The sequence below is a fragment of the Branchiostoma belcheri genome, unplaced genomic scaffold (genome assembly GCF_001625305.1).
Source record: "Branchiostoma belcheri isolate BF01 breed outbred unplaced genomic scaffold, Haploidv18h27 scaffold98, whole genome shotgun sequence".
NCBI classification, from domain to species: Eukaryota; Metazoa; Chordata; class Leptocardii; order Amphioxiformes; family Branchiostomatidae; genus Branchiostoma; species Branchiostoma belcheri.
In genome coordinates this window covers 523,397-539,967 of record NW_017804664.1, presented here as the reverse complement: position 1 = coordinate 539,967, position 16,571 = coordinate 523,397, and the positions used below count along the sequence as shown (strand labels likewise).

Below are 16,571 nucleotides of genomic sequence, written 5' to 3'. Positions count from 1 at the left end.
TCCAGCCAGGTCGTGGTTGTGGGACGCCCGTTTGTGTGGGACTGTACAGCTGAGGACACAGAGAACACCGGAGCTGCTGTGGACATCAGGTGGAAACTGGGAGATGGTGGGTTGTCATTTTAAAAAAAAACTTTAGTTTACTTTAAAATTTTGCAGAAGGAAAACATATTGTTTTTGTTCAGTTTCTTCTTCTTCTTAAACAAATTACCGGGTAAGTCAATGACCTGGACCAGATGTCTGTCACCGTGGTAACTGGTAATATAGCAGACACCATGTGGTGTTAGATTACATTATGTAGCAGAACAGATTTGGAGAGACTGATCACTATACAATCATATAGGAATGTATTTGACTTTGAGGAAGAATAAGAGAAGTAGTTTGTTGGGCTACATCATGTTTTTATTTTCGGTTGGCTGACTATTGTCTGATGTAATTAATGATTGATGTAATTCTCTATAGTCACTCCAATAATGTTCATCTGAAGATACAAAATTCAGCATTCCCACTAAAATCCTTCCAAACAACAATTTTCCCCAGTTTTCCTGGACGACAACCATCCCAGAATCCATCGCCATGCCAACGGCTCGCTGCTGTTCTCCCCCGTCCAATCAGAAGACATCGCTAACTACACCTGTGTGGTGTCACTCCGCGGCAGGAGTGGGTCGGCTGTACAGAGCAGCCCGGCGTTTCTCAGGATAGCCTGTAAGTTTCTGTATCTGTATCAGTACATCTGGCATAACTGCCCTTCTGCGTAATACACCATGCAGCTTTGCAGGCATGTGGCGTGGTGGCACCTAGCTATACTACACCCGATATTTCCACATTTAATTGCAGGAGTAGTTTAAAGCTTTCTATTGTCCCAACTGTAGTTGGTGGCAATATAATTTGCAAGCACCCTCTTCTGATTCTTGAAAATGAATTCTTAGTTGTTCTTTTTATTTTGTTTAACAGTAGCCATTGTTATTCAGCACCAAGGACAGCTACTAACTATATCCAGTAACTGTTATAGGCCTGTGATCAAGAGCATATGGACATATTTTCTGTATTCTAGATTCTAATGTAGATAATGTAAACATAAAGATATGGTTCAGCTATTATTTATAGCAATAGTTATTCAGCACCAAGGACAGATACCACTATAGCAGTAGGCTTGTGGTGTAGAGTCTATAATTCTTGCCTGTAATAAACTAATAGCTATTATATGTAAATGTTATAGACATGATTATATTGTGTACTTCTTTTGGAACTGTATTATTCAGCACCAAGGACAGGTACCACTACCTGTACTTGCCCTTGGTGACCATGTGTTTCTTGTTCCAGACATTGACCCCATAGAGCGCCCCCCGGTGTCCCAGAATGTAAGTGCAGGAGTGACGGTGTACCTGACCTGTATCTCCGGCCCCAGCCTGCCACTGGCTACCCTGTACTGGGAGAAGGATGGGGTCAACTTCACGGGCGGGCAGGTGTACGAGACACAGGGCTTCGGTGGAAACAGAACTTCAGGTGACCTATTGTATTTTGTCTTTAACTTTGTTGTTGTTCTGAATCTGCCAGAATGTGCTATTGTAGTGTTGTTTCTGTGTTGAATCTGAAGGAAATGCTATAATCATTGTTTGAATTCTTTGGACCTAAAGGGTAGAGGCTCAAGTATTGTGTCCTTTAGGCCACACCGCCTTAATTTTATTGATGACATCCTCTGAAGTCCCCCAAACTAGTGCGCGCGGGCGAATAAAAGAAAAATCCGGCCAAAAATAAAAATGCTACTAAATCACAGGAATACAAAGCTGGTGTTGTGAATTTACTGCAGTACATACCAACATATACAACAAGCCGGCACATGCTGGCTTTTGCCGAAGTTATAAGTCGGCAGTCTCGGCACTGTTCGTATGTACTGAGTTCTTGAGTCGTGGAGCTTAGGTAGCCTGGGTGCCCGGCTCCGTATTGTTGCTAACTACCATGGACTACCCAGACCAGAGCCTCGGTGGACATGATCTTTTTTATAAACATTTCACAAAGACACTTTTAGAACAATAAATGCTAAATTCTGTACCTACACGGAGCCTACAGCTATACATACTAAAATTTCCTCTTCACATTCGAAAAATCCCTTCTATACATTCTAAAAATCTCCCCCCATACATTCTAAAAATCACCGCCATACACTCTAAATTTGAGCTCTGTACATTCTAAAAATCACCTCTATGCACCTCTGTTAACTTTTAAGTTCTCGTTTGAGAAATTCTTGTAATGATTTTAAGGAAAACTGTGCAACATTTAAGGAAACTGTGCAATATTATGTGTCTGTGAATTGTATCACAATGTTATGTGTTTAATGTTTCCCTGTATGTACGGTCATAATTCATGTACACTTTGCACAGCGGACATTCAACATTCGACATTAAACACATGGAGAGAATTTGTGGTCCGTTGTCTGTATGTTGAAAAAGCTGCCTGCTAAAAGTCAAACTAGGCGTGTCATTTCAACACGTTATCTATAGTAAACTTGGTCAAGCGAAGATCCCACCAATACGGGTACGCCTAAGCTTAATATCCTGTGGCTTTCTGTTGTTCTGTTGTGACAAACTTATCAGATAAGACCCTAAGTATGTATAATATGTAAGGTGTGTTAAGGTGTTACGCTTAGCTATTGTAGTGCGCAAAGGAGTGCCGTTTCTATAGGTTATTTGTTTGGTCATGTGGAACAGGCCACAACGAGTTTTTTAGAACAGGCGAAAATCAATGCGCGCGCGGATGTCATCCATAAAATTAATTTGGTGTGGCCTTATATAAAAAAAAGTCCTATAGATGTAGGACTTGGGAGCTATAATAGGTCTGGTAACCAGGCTAGGCTGTATACGTGTGCGTGTGGCAGTCAACCCAAACATTATCCTCTTCTACAATTGTCCTGTTTATGTCATATATCAACAGTGATGTCCTATAACAGTGCTGTTTTTGTTCTGAATTTTCAGGAACGTTACAGATAGATGCTGTAGACGGCAGACACACAGGACAGTATGTGTGTGTGGCAGTCAACCCCATGTTATCTCAGCAGCCAGAGAGAAGTCTGCCGGCTACTCTGGTGGTGGAGGGTAGGTATCATTCAAGGGGCTGCATTTCACATTCTTCATTTTCTATGTTTGGTTTCCAATCCTTCACTGCTCATTACAGTGACAAGAGAAAACATTTTTCAACTTCTTATTCCAGATACATCCTGATAACTTTATTTAGTATTTGAAACATCTTTAAGTTAATTTGGGAATTTGTCAAATACCATCGTTACAGAAATAGAATTACAAATATACAAAAGATTAATACCCAATTCTTTAACATTTTCTAACATGGCAACAGAGGTCTTGTTGTACCTATCTAGACTCCTGATAGTAGACTTGTAGTACCTATCTAGACACTGATGCAGCCCAATTTGTTGTCTTTCCATCTGCCTCTCTGTCAACGCCCTCTTTACAGTGCCCTAATGTTGTTGCTAATTGTGTCCAACATTGTCTAACGTCTAACCCATTTCACCTCCCACTAACCATTCCCTCCTTCTGTCCATCCCATTCCACATGTCCATTCCACCAACAACCGGGTTGCACCTGGTACATACATGTGTGTGTAAGTACTTAGTACTCAAACAGCAATTAATAACGTTCAAGGAGCTATAATATCATTAATTTTGAAAATACCTAACCATTAGTTTCAGCTTGAATGTGCAGTTGTTTAAAGGTAACTTCAAGAAAGATAGCATGCATGCATGTAAATTATGTTTATTTGAACAGGTAAAGCATTCACTAATAAATTACAAGAGTACCGGTATTGACAAAACAGCATGGTATGGTTTTTGAAAAGGGAACATCTTACTAACATCAAGCAACTGCAGAAAATGACCTCTAACCTGTAACCTCTAACCTTTCCCAGCAACCCCCACTCCCACCAATGAAACGGCAGCTCCAGCCGTGATCCTGGCCGGTCCCACTAACACCACGGTGGCGGAGGGCACCCCAGCAGTTCTGAACTGTTCAGCAGCAGGGACAGGCCCTCTGGAGCTGCAGTGGTTTAGGGATGGACTGCTGGTCAGCAACGATACGTCTATACAGGTAAGTCAACAAGACATAGAGTTTTAAGTGTACATTACAGTCTAAAATAATTTAGAGGTTTCTTTTAGGGATGGGGACAGTTTAAAATCAACATGCCCTTTTGGATGTGAAACAACAAGTTGACATTGTGGGGCCTAATGTATTCTGGGAACAGTTATTGTACTGTTTTATCAAGCTTAAAAGTATGTGACTGACATAAATGCAAATTTTCAAACAATATACATGTACCTCAAATGTACATCCAATTTTTAAAGATCTTTGAGATACCTTCTAAGTCATACCAGATGAAATCTTAGTATCAATATTAGTTTTATCAATAGAAGATCCTCAAAATGCGGTATTTTTTCCCCTTACAGAGATTTATCCTACCCGATGGTAGCCTGATGTTCACCAGTGTGCAGACATCAGATGCAGGCAGTTATTACTGCACAGTACAGAATCTTTATGGCAATGTGACAAGTGATACAGCCGAGCTGTCTATTGCTTGTAAGTGTTTGGGAAAACTTTCAAAGCTAAGGTTTTCTTTATGCCAGTCACTGTTTCTTGGTTGATTCACTAAGTTAAACAAGGGTTAAGAATATTTAAGGTGGACTTACTGTACCTCTCTTGTCTATTCACCCATTAAAAAGTGATTAAGGGACAGAATATTTTCCTTTTTCTATGGGCTCTTAACAAATTAGAGCTGAAAATGCCTTAAAGTTTGTTTCATGTATTCAGCAGCATGTACATAGAAATTCTAGAAAATCATGGTAACATATTTTACGTTGCCTGGGATACTTAAAAATCCTTTTCTGGATTTGTTCACATATGAAGTAATACGAATCATTCAAATTAATCTTTATATTGCCTATATCACTACATATTGAAGTTAGGATTTTATTTTATTTTGTTTATTCATTATTTCCAGTATATGATGGTTTGTCATGTACATGGCCTTTTTTTCCGCAGACCTAGACTTGACCTTCCAGCAGCACCCCTCCAGCCTGACCGCCATCGAGCTGACCCCCGTGACCGTGACCTGCCGACCCCCCTCCAGCCACCCCCCCGCCGTCATCACCTGGTACCATGACAACCGCCTGGTCACCATGGATACCAGGGTCATCGTCATGGCGACCGGTGACCTGAGGTTTACCTACGTGTTGGAGACAGACGCAGGAGAGTATTTCTGTTCTGCACAGAACACAGTCATCGGACGGTCGGTGGTGTCACACAGAGCACAGCTCACGGTGACAGGTAAGGTTTAAGTAGAACATTCAGAGCTACATGTAGAAAAAGATTTTTATGAGCAGCACTGGTGTATCAAATGCAAACAATACAATTTTAGGGAGGCAAAACAGAAAATATTCAGGAAGAGAAAATCTGTCTGATACTGACATTTATTGACATTTCTTAGCATTTTTTTGTCATCATTTTATACTTGAAGCTGTTGAAATAGCCTCAGAGCAAACTACATGTCATTGAGGAGTCTGTCTTGTAAGACCAACAAAATGCCTACTACAATAACTACACTGTCAGTCACTGTTCCCTGTCTCCTGAGGGTTAGACGTGCTTGCACACTGAGCTGAGGCTTGATGGCAGCCTTCCACTTGCCTCTATCCTGTGGGTTTATGTTATGTAGGTTCAGGTGGAAGAAGTCGTATATAGACTGATATTGAGATATTGCAAATGATGACTCGCTCTTTGTTGCATAACAGTTCCCCCGATGTTTGACCTCCACCCTGCTGACACGAGTGCTAACCTGTACGACACGGCCCAGCTCACCTGCCGTGCTCAGGGCTCACCTGTTCCTGCCATTACATGGTACAAGGACTCTGTGCAACTAGCTGCCAGTGACAGGATCTCCTTTAGGTAAGCTTGAGATATCAGTGAATAGAATAGAAATTTAACAGTTTCAGGTCTCTTTTGATTATGAGGGAAGTTTAAACTGTAATTTCCAAGCTAAAATGGATTTACCCAATAGTCCGTTGAGGAATGAGTAATCGACCTCTTCTGCAATGTCACGTTATGCAGATGACACACATGACTGAGTTTGCAGAAAGTTTGTGGGGCCCCAGAGTCTTTCTGCAACCTATTAACCACTGCTCACCAGGTCATGTGTGTGTCATCTTTAAACAAATGAACTTTCTTGATATGGTCATATAAATGTTTTTGCTTTATTGCAACAGCTGGACAAAATGTGTCTGGTCATAATTTTTATACAAAATTAAATGTGATTATTTTCTATCACCCAGCCAGAACAACGAGCTGCTGACCATCACGAATGTCCAGCGAACTGACCAGGGAGCGTACTACTGCGAGGCCAGCAGTAACTTGGGCACAGTCAGGAGCAACGGGGGAACTCTGGATGTCAACAGTCAGTATTTATCTTACCGGTGTTACTCTTAGCTGTGTGAGTGAGGGAGTAAGTGATAGAGAGAGAGAGAGAAGAGAAGAGAGAGAATGAGAGAGAGAGATATCAGAAAGTTCCACTCTCCGATAGTTCTAGAAAGAAAACAGTTTTCAAGGACCTCTATTCTTGGTTGATAACCCTGGTACTTAAGCTTGAAGGTATGACTATTTCTTGTTCTCTTCTGAGCTGGTTTTAGGGACTTAGTAACTGTTACATCTAACTTATCAGTCATTTTGTACATTGTGCATTAAGTCTGGGCATTTTTCTTTAGTCTTTGGGTGACGTCCAAAGTACTTTCACTTAATTTCACCTGTCCCCCCAGTCCTGCCAGGTATCAGTGTGGGCCCAGGTGACGGGACAGGTGAGATCTACGCCCCCCGCGGGGACCACGCCCTGCTCAGGTGTGCAGCTGCAGGTGACCCCCAGCCGACTATCACCTGGTACAAGGACGGACAGCTGCTCAACGTCACACCTGGAGACACGCACTACAGGTGGGGATCATCTTAAAGTTTCTAAACATATCTAGTAAATAAAGGACTTCTAAGACTGTCCCAGTATGTTGTATCCAGGGCCATGTTTTATCCAGAGCTATGGTCAGACATACATGTAATTCTGGATAGTCCACACTTATCCAGAACTGTGCTTGGACTATTTTGAGACTATCCAGAACCGTGCCTGACCCCAACCCTAACCCATTCAGGCATAGAACTAGATAGGCACAGTTCTGGGTACAACAGAGACTATCCAGAACCGTGCCTGTTCCTAACCCTAACCCATTCAGGCATAGAACTAGATAGGCACAGTTCTGGATACAATAGAGACTATCCAGAACCGTGCCTGGTCCTAACCCTAACCCATTCAGGCATAGAACTAGATAGGCACGGTTCTGGGTACAATAGAGACTATCCAGAACCGTGCCTGGTCCTAACCCTAACCCATTCAGGCATAGAACTACTAGGTACGGTTCTGGATACAGTAGTGTCAGACTGATATTTGCTGCTGCCTTGTTTCCAGGATCACCTCAGAAGGCCTGGAGATTTTACGAGTGACAGATGCAGATGAGGGTTCCTACACCTGCAGGGCCGAGAGTTCTGCTGGGTTTACTGAGTCTACTGGAACTCTCAGAGTGCAAGGTACGGACTGGTGAACAGTGAAAAACAACTCTTATGTTAGCATTCATTGCATTTTTACTTCAGTGCTATGTGCATTGTTCAGTTGTCAGTAACCCTCTTCAGGTCTAGAATTCAAATCTTATCCCGTTGTAATACTGGTAGCCTTTTTTGCATGCAAAAAGATTGAGTTGCTGCAAGCCATTATGTTAATGTACAATGAAAAAAAGGCATACATCTGATAATGTTCAATATCTGATTTTGAAACAGTGAGAAAATTTGTCAAGTGCATCAAATCTGGATATACATTCTATGCAAGACATCAGATTCTATGCACACTTGTTAAGATGATTGACTAGAATGGACCTCTCTACAATGTATATGCCAAAGCTATATTAACACATTTTTCTACCTTCTCTCTCCCAGTCCCTGCGATGATCACCACCCCTCCAGTTAACCAGACCGTCAGGGTCGGTGAACCCGCGACCTTCCACTGCCTGGCAACCGGCACGCCTGTTCCCATGGTAACCTGGCTGTTTAACGGCGGCCCGTCCGGCACACAGCAGCCCCAGAACGCATATCTGCAGTTCCCTTCTGTAGGGTTACAGCACATGGGGAGGTACACGTGTGTGGCAAGGAACCTACAGGATAGACAGGATACAGCTGAGGCCTATCTTACTGTGCTGAGTAAGTAGTGGGTGGATGGATGGATGGATGGATGGATGGAGAGAATGAGTGAATAATGAATGGATGAGAGAAGAAAGGAAGAGCATGGGGAACTCACAGTAAGGAAGGGAGGGTGGTTATGTTGTTATGTTGGCCTCTTCTTCGTATCCGAAGATGTAGGGAAGGGAGGGTGGTAGTGAATGAATAAATGACAAATAGATGAGTGGGAATGAAAAATGGAAGTTTGAATGATTGAATAAAGATCTGAAGGCATTGGTGGGTCAATTGTTGATTGAAAAAGAAGAAAAAAATTTGGAGGTCTATCTGTGTCCACTGGGCCCAAAGGCTATGCTAATCAAGCTACATGTATAAGAGAAGACCTTACATTACATTGTGACAAGGTTTACCTGGTTCTTAATACTATTACTTATCCTACTAATTCCAGTGTCCCCAGAGATCACGTCCCTGTCCGGCCCCAGACTGGTGAAGCTGAGAGAAGACCTGAGGTTGGACTGTACCACTGTCGGCAGCCCCCCTCCCACAGTTACCTGGTACCGCGATGGGCAGCTTCTCCTTACCTCAGACAGGGTGTCCTTCCCAGCCCAGGGTGCATTGCTCATTCTCTATGTGGACTATGCAGATGAAGGTAAGGGAAAACTCTAAGATGATTTTTTTTAGAAAAACAAACTTTTCAAGAAAGGCATTGAAAAAAATAAAATCTATGATGTTCATACATTGCATCCTATGGAACTTCCATTTTAGCAATCAACAATAAATTGATTAAACAAGCAATATTAATTAAGCAATCAATACTGAGTTGATTGCTAATTAAATCATATTGTATAAAAATGACTATCTACAAATGATAGTATGGGTTAACAAAATTCTTGCGTTCTCCTTCCTTTTATTTTTCTGAATACACTGACTTAATTTTCCTGTGACACTTACAGGACAGTACACCTGTGTGGCAACCAGTGAGGCTGGAGAAGACAGGGAAAGCATGCCTGTATTTGTACAAGGTAGGGACACTCAGGACACACTTGAATTTCATTCTTTTCCTGAAAATTTAGGTACACAAATCCTATTCCTGGCTCCCCTTATCCTTTACACATGTTCCTGTCCTTGGTGCTGAACTCAAGACTGCTGTACTATTTCAGCACACATTTGAATCCCCTTCTTTTCTGGAACATTTATGTCAACAAATTGATTTCTTGGCATGTTGCACTTTTCCTTACACATGTGCCTGTCCTTGGTGCTGAACTCAAGGCTACTGTACCATATCTACTTCACAAAGCTGTATGGCATTCACCATAAGAAAACAACAGCAATTGTTTTAGTGCAATTATGAATCATTTAGGATTTATCATTATAATAACAATGAAAGAACAAACATACCCTACTAACTGCCGTATCTTTGATCTTTCAACTATATTCATCACACTGGAAGATTTGACCAATCTCATTAACGCTATAGGTATTGATTTGATTTGATTTTGATTTATTAGGATTGCAAGCAAGTACAATACTCGTGGGCCACAGGCAGCGGAGGCTGGTGTTGTGGCCCACACACAAAACAATCACAAGCACACAAACAAGACACACATTTAAACCTAGTATAAGTATATAAAAATAAGTATAAGAGTACTAAAACAGCATAGATTAGAATACTAGTATATCAGTCCATTTAGCACTACAGTTCATGCGGTTTCTAGCCGCCAGAATGTTCTCGTATCTGGGGCCACGTCTCCGGGTCAACTGGTGCTTCTGCTGTGTGAGCAGGTGGGCCCGACACATGTTCTTAAATATAGTGATGCTGCGGGCCTCTCTAACAGACTGAGGCAGCTGATTCCACAGCTGTGACGCATAAGGCAGAAAGCTGGCCTGGTACGTCTGTGTACGGCACCGAGGTAAGTGGAGGTGCGTAGCGTTCCGCAGCTGAACACGTGTGACCCTTTGGTCTCCTCGTGTGGTGGGAGTTAGTGGCTGGAGGTGAGGGGGGACTAGTCCGTTCACCAGTTTGTACATCAGAACCATGGAATGGAACTGCCTCCTGGTGGACAGACTGTCCCATTCTAACTCCTGCATGACGACACTTGATGGTGTACGTCTCAAGGCTCCGGTGATGAGGCAGCCGACCTGGTAATGCACTCTCTCCAACATCTTGCTGGATGAGCAGGACAAGTCCCCGAGCAGTACGGTGGCGTACTCCACAAAATTGGTGTGCCAGCCACTTTCATTTTATGTTTATGTTATATTTTATGTCATCTTTATGTTATCATTTGTGTTTTATGAGCAGCGGATTCACATAAACACAATAAGTGCTTCCTATCTAATTCTCATATCAAAAATCCATGTGAATAAAATAAAATAAAATAGATAAATAAACAAACCCTCCTTGCACCCCCCTCCCCCTCCAGTCCAGCCTGCTGCCCCAGAGCTGGTGTCAGCCGTGGCGCTGGACAGCTCCTCTGTCAACATCAGCTGGGTTGCCACGGACAACGGGAACAGCAGCATCCTCTACTACCAGGTGGAGTACAAACTCAGGTGAGCGCCATTCAACTATAGCTGCATCCAGAACCGTGCTTTATCCAGAAACAAGCTCAGACCTGGTTTTGAATAGTCCACCCATATCCAGAACCATGCTTTATCCAAAACTAAGCTGAAGCACGGTTCTGGATGGCCCATGCACATCTAGAACCGCGCTTTATCCAAAGCCACACTCAGGCCCAGTTCTGGATGGTCCATGCATATCTAGAACCATGCATACATGTATGCTTTATCCATAACCCTCCAAAGGCACAGTTCTGGATAGTTCACGCATATCCAGAACTGCGCTTTATCCAGAAATGCATATGCATATAAACGTGTATGATGTAGGAAAAACAGAGATTTGCTTGGGTAGACTACATAAAGGTAAATTTCATGCATTTCCATTGCAAATGTTCAGAGTATCTTTTTACCTTTCCCCAGTGATGCGCCGGTTTACACCGCCCTCCCTGACCGTATCCCAGCTATGGGCAACACCGGCTGGTTTGTCATCGATAACCTTGAGCCGGCGGAGTTGTACTACTTCCAGGTCCGAGCTTGGAATATCATCGGTATCAGCCAACCAGGAAACGCTCTGGAGGTCCAGACCTTCGCTGCAAGTAAGTAATCCTGACATGTGTGCAAACAAGTTTTAAAAAATTCTGTTGCAGTACCATAGAGGGTTGCTAGGTGGTTTGTATTAAATGAAGGAGGCCATACATTGTATATACTTTTCACCCCAGGCCCTTCAGCCCCCAGAAACCTGCAGGTTCCGTATAAGAACTCCACAGCTGTGCAGCTGAGCTGGGAGAGACCACAGCAGAGGAACGGAGATGTGCGGGTGTACGAACTGCAGTACAGGGACCAGGGGTCACAGGGTAGGCAACAACTTAGCAGCTGTTTTCTTGTTGTTTTAGCATTTTGTTTCATTGCTGTCATGTACTGCAGAAAATGGTTGTAGGTACATATTCATGGAAAGTGTAAAGTTTGAAAAAATGTTTTGTAAAATGTGTACAATGACTTAAAATGAATTCAAGAAAGAAAAGTCACAAGATGTAAGAACACTAGGTGCAGTAGGTGCCATTTTTTGGAGGGGCTCATAGGGGGAAGGGCTAGTTTTTATGGAAAAGAAAGGAGAAGGCTTCACAAAAGTTTCCAAAAGTAATTACAATTTGGATGAAAAACACAAAATTCCTTTCCCCAGATTTTGACTCGATCGAGGTTGTGTCGTCCAGTCCCACCACGACCCAGCTGGTGGTTAACCTCTGGCCCCTGACCTTTTATAACTTCCGTGTGCGAGCGGCGACGGTGTGGAACGGAGAGAGACTGTGGGGGAACTACAGCAGCTTTCTACAGGTGCAGACCAACCCTGGAGGTAAGCTGTCAATCTATCAATCAATCAATCAATCAAACAATCAATCAATCATTATGACGATTTGGAACGGAGAGAGACTGTGGGGAAACTACAGCAGCTTCCTACAGGTGCAGACTAACCCTGGAGGTGAGGAGTCATCTATCAATATTAACTGATCTATCAATGAATCAATCTATCAATTATGTGCCACAAAATACATTGTATCTTATGGAGTGCTTTATCCTTTTTACTAATTTTAGTCATTACTTATCAATTTGTACTAACAGTAGTTTTGTCTTTTTCTGAATTTCCTTTCTTTCTCTACAATACATATTCTGCCTCCCTTTCTACGTCTATCTGTTTTCCTTTTCCTAAAACCAGACTTTGGAGGTTTACGTGAGTACAAAATTGTAACCTTCGTCTTCTTCTTGGTCTTCTGTATCACAACACTGACACACACATTCTGCAGCATCCAACAGATATAAATGACTGCACTTAAGAATGACACAGTCACACACTTTGCAGGCATGTGGCAGCAACTGGGAATAAATCATGTTCACACACACTTATATGAACCCTGTATCCTCCATGACTCCCAGTCTTCTTCAAGTTTTAACATATTCCTGTGGACATAGATACTCAATGATGTTCATGATATGCATTCTACAAATCGATGATGTAAGGAGAATGAAGATTTCTTCAGCACAAAAAGTGTCTTCAATAAACGTCTTTATTTTCTTTTACGACACAGTTGATATCTCACATCAATCAGCATCCACTACCTTTCGTCAATGACAGTGTCAGAAAACCTAAATATCAGCTACCTGAAACATCTTACCATTTCCAAAATCATATCCAGTTGCTTGTCAATGAGTAACTGTTTTTTGGTGTATCTCATTACCTGGATGTCTAACCTTTATCGACGTATTCACAATAACCCATGTCTAAATCTGTCCCAGCCCCGTCAGCAGCCCCTCAGAACGTCCAGGCCACAGCAAACTCCTCGGACACGATTCTGGTAGAATGGCGTGAGATCCCCTTCAGCCTTCAGCACGGCGTGATCACATCCTACACCCTGCGCTACAAACGCACAGACAACGGCGAGGCGTGGAGCACCAAGACGCTCGGCCGCCCGGATACGGCAACCTTCCTGTCGGGCCTGAAGCCATACAGGGAGTACAGGATACAGGTGCAGGGGATAAATGCAGAGGGGTCAGGACCCTTCTCTGATCCTGCTGAGGCACGGACCTTCCAGGCTGGTAAGCTGTAAATTTAAAGAAATCAACCAGACATGGTTCATGGCACTTCTTGAAGAGACCTTTTTTAATGTGGAGGTGTTTAGGACCCTGAAAAATTATGACAATAGATGTAATATTCTTAGAGGAAATGAACTTGAAATATCAATTATTTGCATGTGATTCCAAGTTTGATTGGAAAAATTTATAAGAGTTTAGCTAAACCTTGTTGGATATTATATTAATTTTCTTTGTCTTCTTAGCCCCAACAGGTGCTCCTACAGATGTCAGTATCACAGGTGTGTCTCCAACAGCCATACAAGTCACCTGGCAGGTGAGGATGGCACTCCTTTCTTTCTAAGAACACAGGACCATTCACTCACTCATTGTGGCTGTACAATTGAATTTGCAGAAAATTGTGTAGACTGTCTTAAAGTTTGTTTCTGTTGATTGCAGTGTTCAATTTTAATGACCTGACTTGATTCCAACTTTCCTCAGCCTGTAAGTGCAGAGTTTCAGAACGGTGTGATCGGAGGTTACCGCCTGAAGTTGGATGGACGGGAGCACACGTACGTGGCCGACGCAGGGAACAGGGCGGTGACGATTGGAGGACTGAGGCCGTGGACAGAGTACCTGGTGGAGGTGGCTGCCGTGAACGTTGGCCTGAATGTAACGGGACTGTACAGTGCTGCCAGGATGGGCAGGACTCTGGAGGATGGTGAGACTGGAATATGCACATGGGAAGACTTCTTTAACATAGCTTTTGATATACATGTATTAGAAATTCTGTTAGTCACTGACAAGAAGTAATGGATGCTACTTGAAATTTGTGACAGTGTTCAGACCCTATCCAATGAATTTGCTTAAATTTGTGTATCTCAGTACCTGCATGTCCAATCTTTGGGGGTCTGAACTCTGGGCTGACAACCTGCTTTCTTTAGGGGAAATCCAAGGCTATGGATGATGTATTGGGAAAACCACATTGAAATTTTGGCATGCTACTGTTGAAAAATTATCTGGTAAAGAAACCTGACATCCTATAATCTTGCAAGTTTATCAATTTGTTTGCTTTCTCCTACACAATTTCATGTACATTGTATAATTATGCATTACATGTATTTATGAAATGACGGACAATCTACTAGTAGATGTTTCCTAGGTGTAAAACACCTTGAAGAATATCTATGCCCCGTTCCAGTCCCCGGCCCCATCTCAGGCCTGACCGCCGAGGTCCTCTCCTGGAGCTCCGTACGGTTGTCATGGCTACCCCCGGCCGCGCCCAACGGCGTCGTCACGGGTTACGTGGTCGGCTACGTCCCCATTGGTCGGCACCTCCCCACCACCCGGCAGCCAACCACGGCCCAGACGACGGAGCGAGCGCAGAATGGGACCAGCGGGAACAACACACAGGGGGAGGAGCCTACTGGTAGGAAGATGTTTCTTTTTTCTCGTTGTAAGAAAATTTACTCCATTCTCATTCCATTCATATCTGAAACAAAGAATTTATATGATATAATATGAAGATTGCACTCTGACTTGTAATAGCATCAGATATCAAGACAATCATTGCCAATGTCCTTTCATGCATGCATGTAATATAATAATTGTAATTCACAGTTCAGAAGACAGTTGGCAAAAACATTGAAAGAAATATCAATCTGATTTCCTGATCCTCATCTTTACTTAGATGTCTTAACATTTGTGACAGGTTTTAAACTTTGTCAACTTTAAAATCATGAGAATTGCCAATTTACCATTAACTCTACTCTAATTAACTTAAGGAATGCCACTCAATCGGAGACTCCTTGACTTCTCTGTCATTTAAGGTTCCTCAAACATGTCTTAATTTTCCCACAGACACCTCTGCCTCCAGAGTAACCCGAGACACAGGCCCCACCTTTGACCTTGACCTTGAGAACGCGACCTTGATCACCATGGAGACGAGAGAGACCAGTATAGTCCTGGAGGGCCTGTACCCCAGTACAGTGTACCATGTACAGGTGGTGGCCAAGACTGGAGCTGGGACTGGTAGTACCACTGTCAACATCACTGCTACTACATGTAAGTAAAATACTTGAATTTAGCAACTTAGAACACATATCGCATTTTGGCCTTTTCAAGACTTCTGATTAAAGTGTAAAGGATACTTTCTGGTATTTAGACTTTGTAAAAAGTAGCTTGAATGTGGGTTGAGGACTTTCATAGGTCAACACATAAGTGTCTCATTTGATGATTCTTGTAGCTCCAAAATCTCCTTACTATATAATTTAGGTACTTTTTTAATGGGTTGTGCTGTTAATGTCCCTTCAATAATATGGTCTCCTATAGTGTAGAAAAAAGAGGAATTTCATGGCCACATGCTCTTCAATCACAATGTCTTATTATTTTTTTATTTCTTTCCTCATAGTGCCGTGGTACCCCATACCTCCAACCACTCCTGAACCTCCTGCTACTAAAACCATCTCAACACCAGACAAGGCTGTCACAGAAACTGCCTCTCCTCCCCCTGGAGGCAGCAGTGTGGCCCTTCTCCAGCCTCACGACGTCCCCATAGTGGTGGGGGTGTGTTTGACAGGTGAACTCACTCTTTTATCTACATGGTTTCAGACAAATCACTTGACATTAAAATGCTTCTAAGACACAGTGGATGCTTTTTGGTAGTAGTGGAAAAGTAAAATCTGCAAAACCAGGTACAATCAATATTGAAAATGAAACCAAGGCTATATACATCAAGGCCCACCACCCTTCACTTTAATATAACCGTGATGGAGGCCAACATCGTCTACCAGATACCTTTGACCCAGTGTTTGAGAGAATTTTGTTTAAAGTTAAAACTTTTGGTCCAACACAAAAAATTCTCTCACCTAGAGCTTTCAACCAGTCACTCTGGTCTTCCTCAATAGACTGACCCAGTAAATCTTGTCACGTGGCTTCTTTGAAGTGTGACGTCAACACTGGGTCAAAGGTATCTGGTAGACGATGTCGGCCCCCGTCGCGGTTCAGTGAAGGATGATGGGCCCTGATGACTTGACTTGTATATTGCTTCCTTCACCCCTGACTCAGGAAATAGTCTTGTTCAGCGTCCAAAATCCTTACAGTGTCAAGTGAAACAACACAAAACATTCTCTCACCTAGAGCTTTCAACCAGTCACTCTGGTCTTCCTCAGTAGACTGACCCAGTGAACCGCGACGGGGGCC

General features: G+C 42.8%; 2 protein-coding genes and 1 long non-coding RNA gene across 3 annotated transcripts; all 3 read left to right on the top strand.

The window, feature by feature from the left end:
* LOC109462028 lies at positions 1–1,497 on the top strand. Its single transcript, XR_002139732.1, has 3 exons — positions 1–106; positions 538–702; positions 1,321–1,497. It is a non-coding gene; the product is annotated as an uncharacterized LOC109462028 (long non-coding RNA).
* A 909-nt stretch (positions 1,498–2,406) lies between these two features.
* Positions 2,407–5,946, top strand: LOC109461954 (roundabout homolog 1-like). Its single transcript, XM_019758434.1, has 6 exons — positions 2,407–2,422; positions 2,970–3,089; positions 3,916–4,094; positions 4,451–4,580; positions 5,043–5,327; positions 5,789–5,946. Exons 1-6 carry the CDS (start codon positions 2,407–2,409, stop codon positions 5,944–5,946), a joined length of 888 nt encoding a protein of 295 aa, XP_019613993.1.
* Positions 5,947–9,258: 3,312 nt separating this feature from the next.
* Positions 9,259–15,442, top strand: LOC109461953 (protein sidekick-2-like). The gene is made up of 10 exons (XM_019758433.1): positions 9,259–9,277; positions 10,676–10,802; positions 11,229–11,404; positions 11,528–11,662; positions 11,989–12,285; positions 13,098–13,397; positions 13,637–13,707; positions 13,872–14,091; positions 14,572–14,799; positions 15,231–15,442. Exons 1-10 carry the CDS (start codon positions 9,259–9,261, stop codon positions 15,440–15,442), a joined length of 1,785 nt encoding a protein of 594 aa, XP_019613992.1.
* Positions 15,443–16,571: the final 1,129 nt, after the last annotated feature.

Bases quoted from the DNA above. Each gene is read 5' to 3' on its own strand.
- LOC109461954 (XM_019758434.1), top strand. The intron at 4,581-5,042 runs GTAAGTGTTTGG...TTTTTTCCGCAG, and splicing joins AGCCGAGCTGTCTATTGCTT to ACCTAGACTTGACCTTCCAG. The intron at 5,328-5,788 runs GTAAGGTTTAAG...GTTGCATAACAG, and splicing joins AGCACAGCTCACGGTGACAG to TTCCCCCGATGTTTGACCTC.
- LOC109461953 (XM_019758433.1), top strand. The intron at 11,405-11,527 runs GTAAGTAATCCT...TTTTCACCCCAG, and splicing joins GGTCCAGACCTTCGCTGCAA to GCCCTTCAGCCCCCAGAAAC. The intron at 13,708-13,871 runs GTGAGGATGGCA...AACTTTCCTCAG, and splicing joins CCATACAAGTCACCTGGCAG to CCTGTAAGTGCAGAGTTTCA.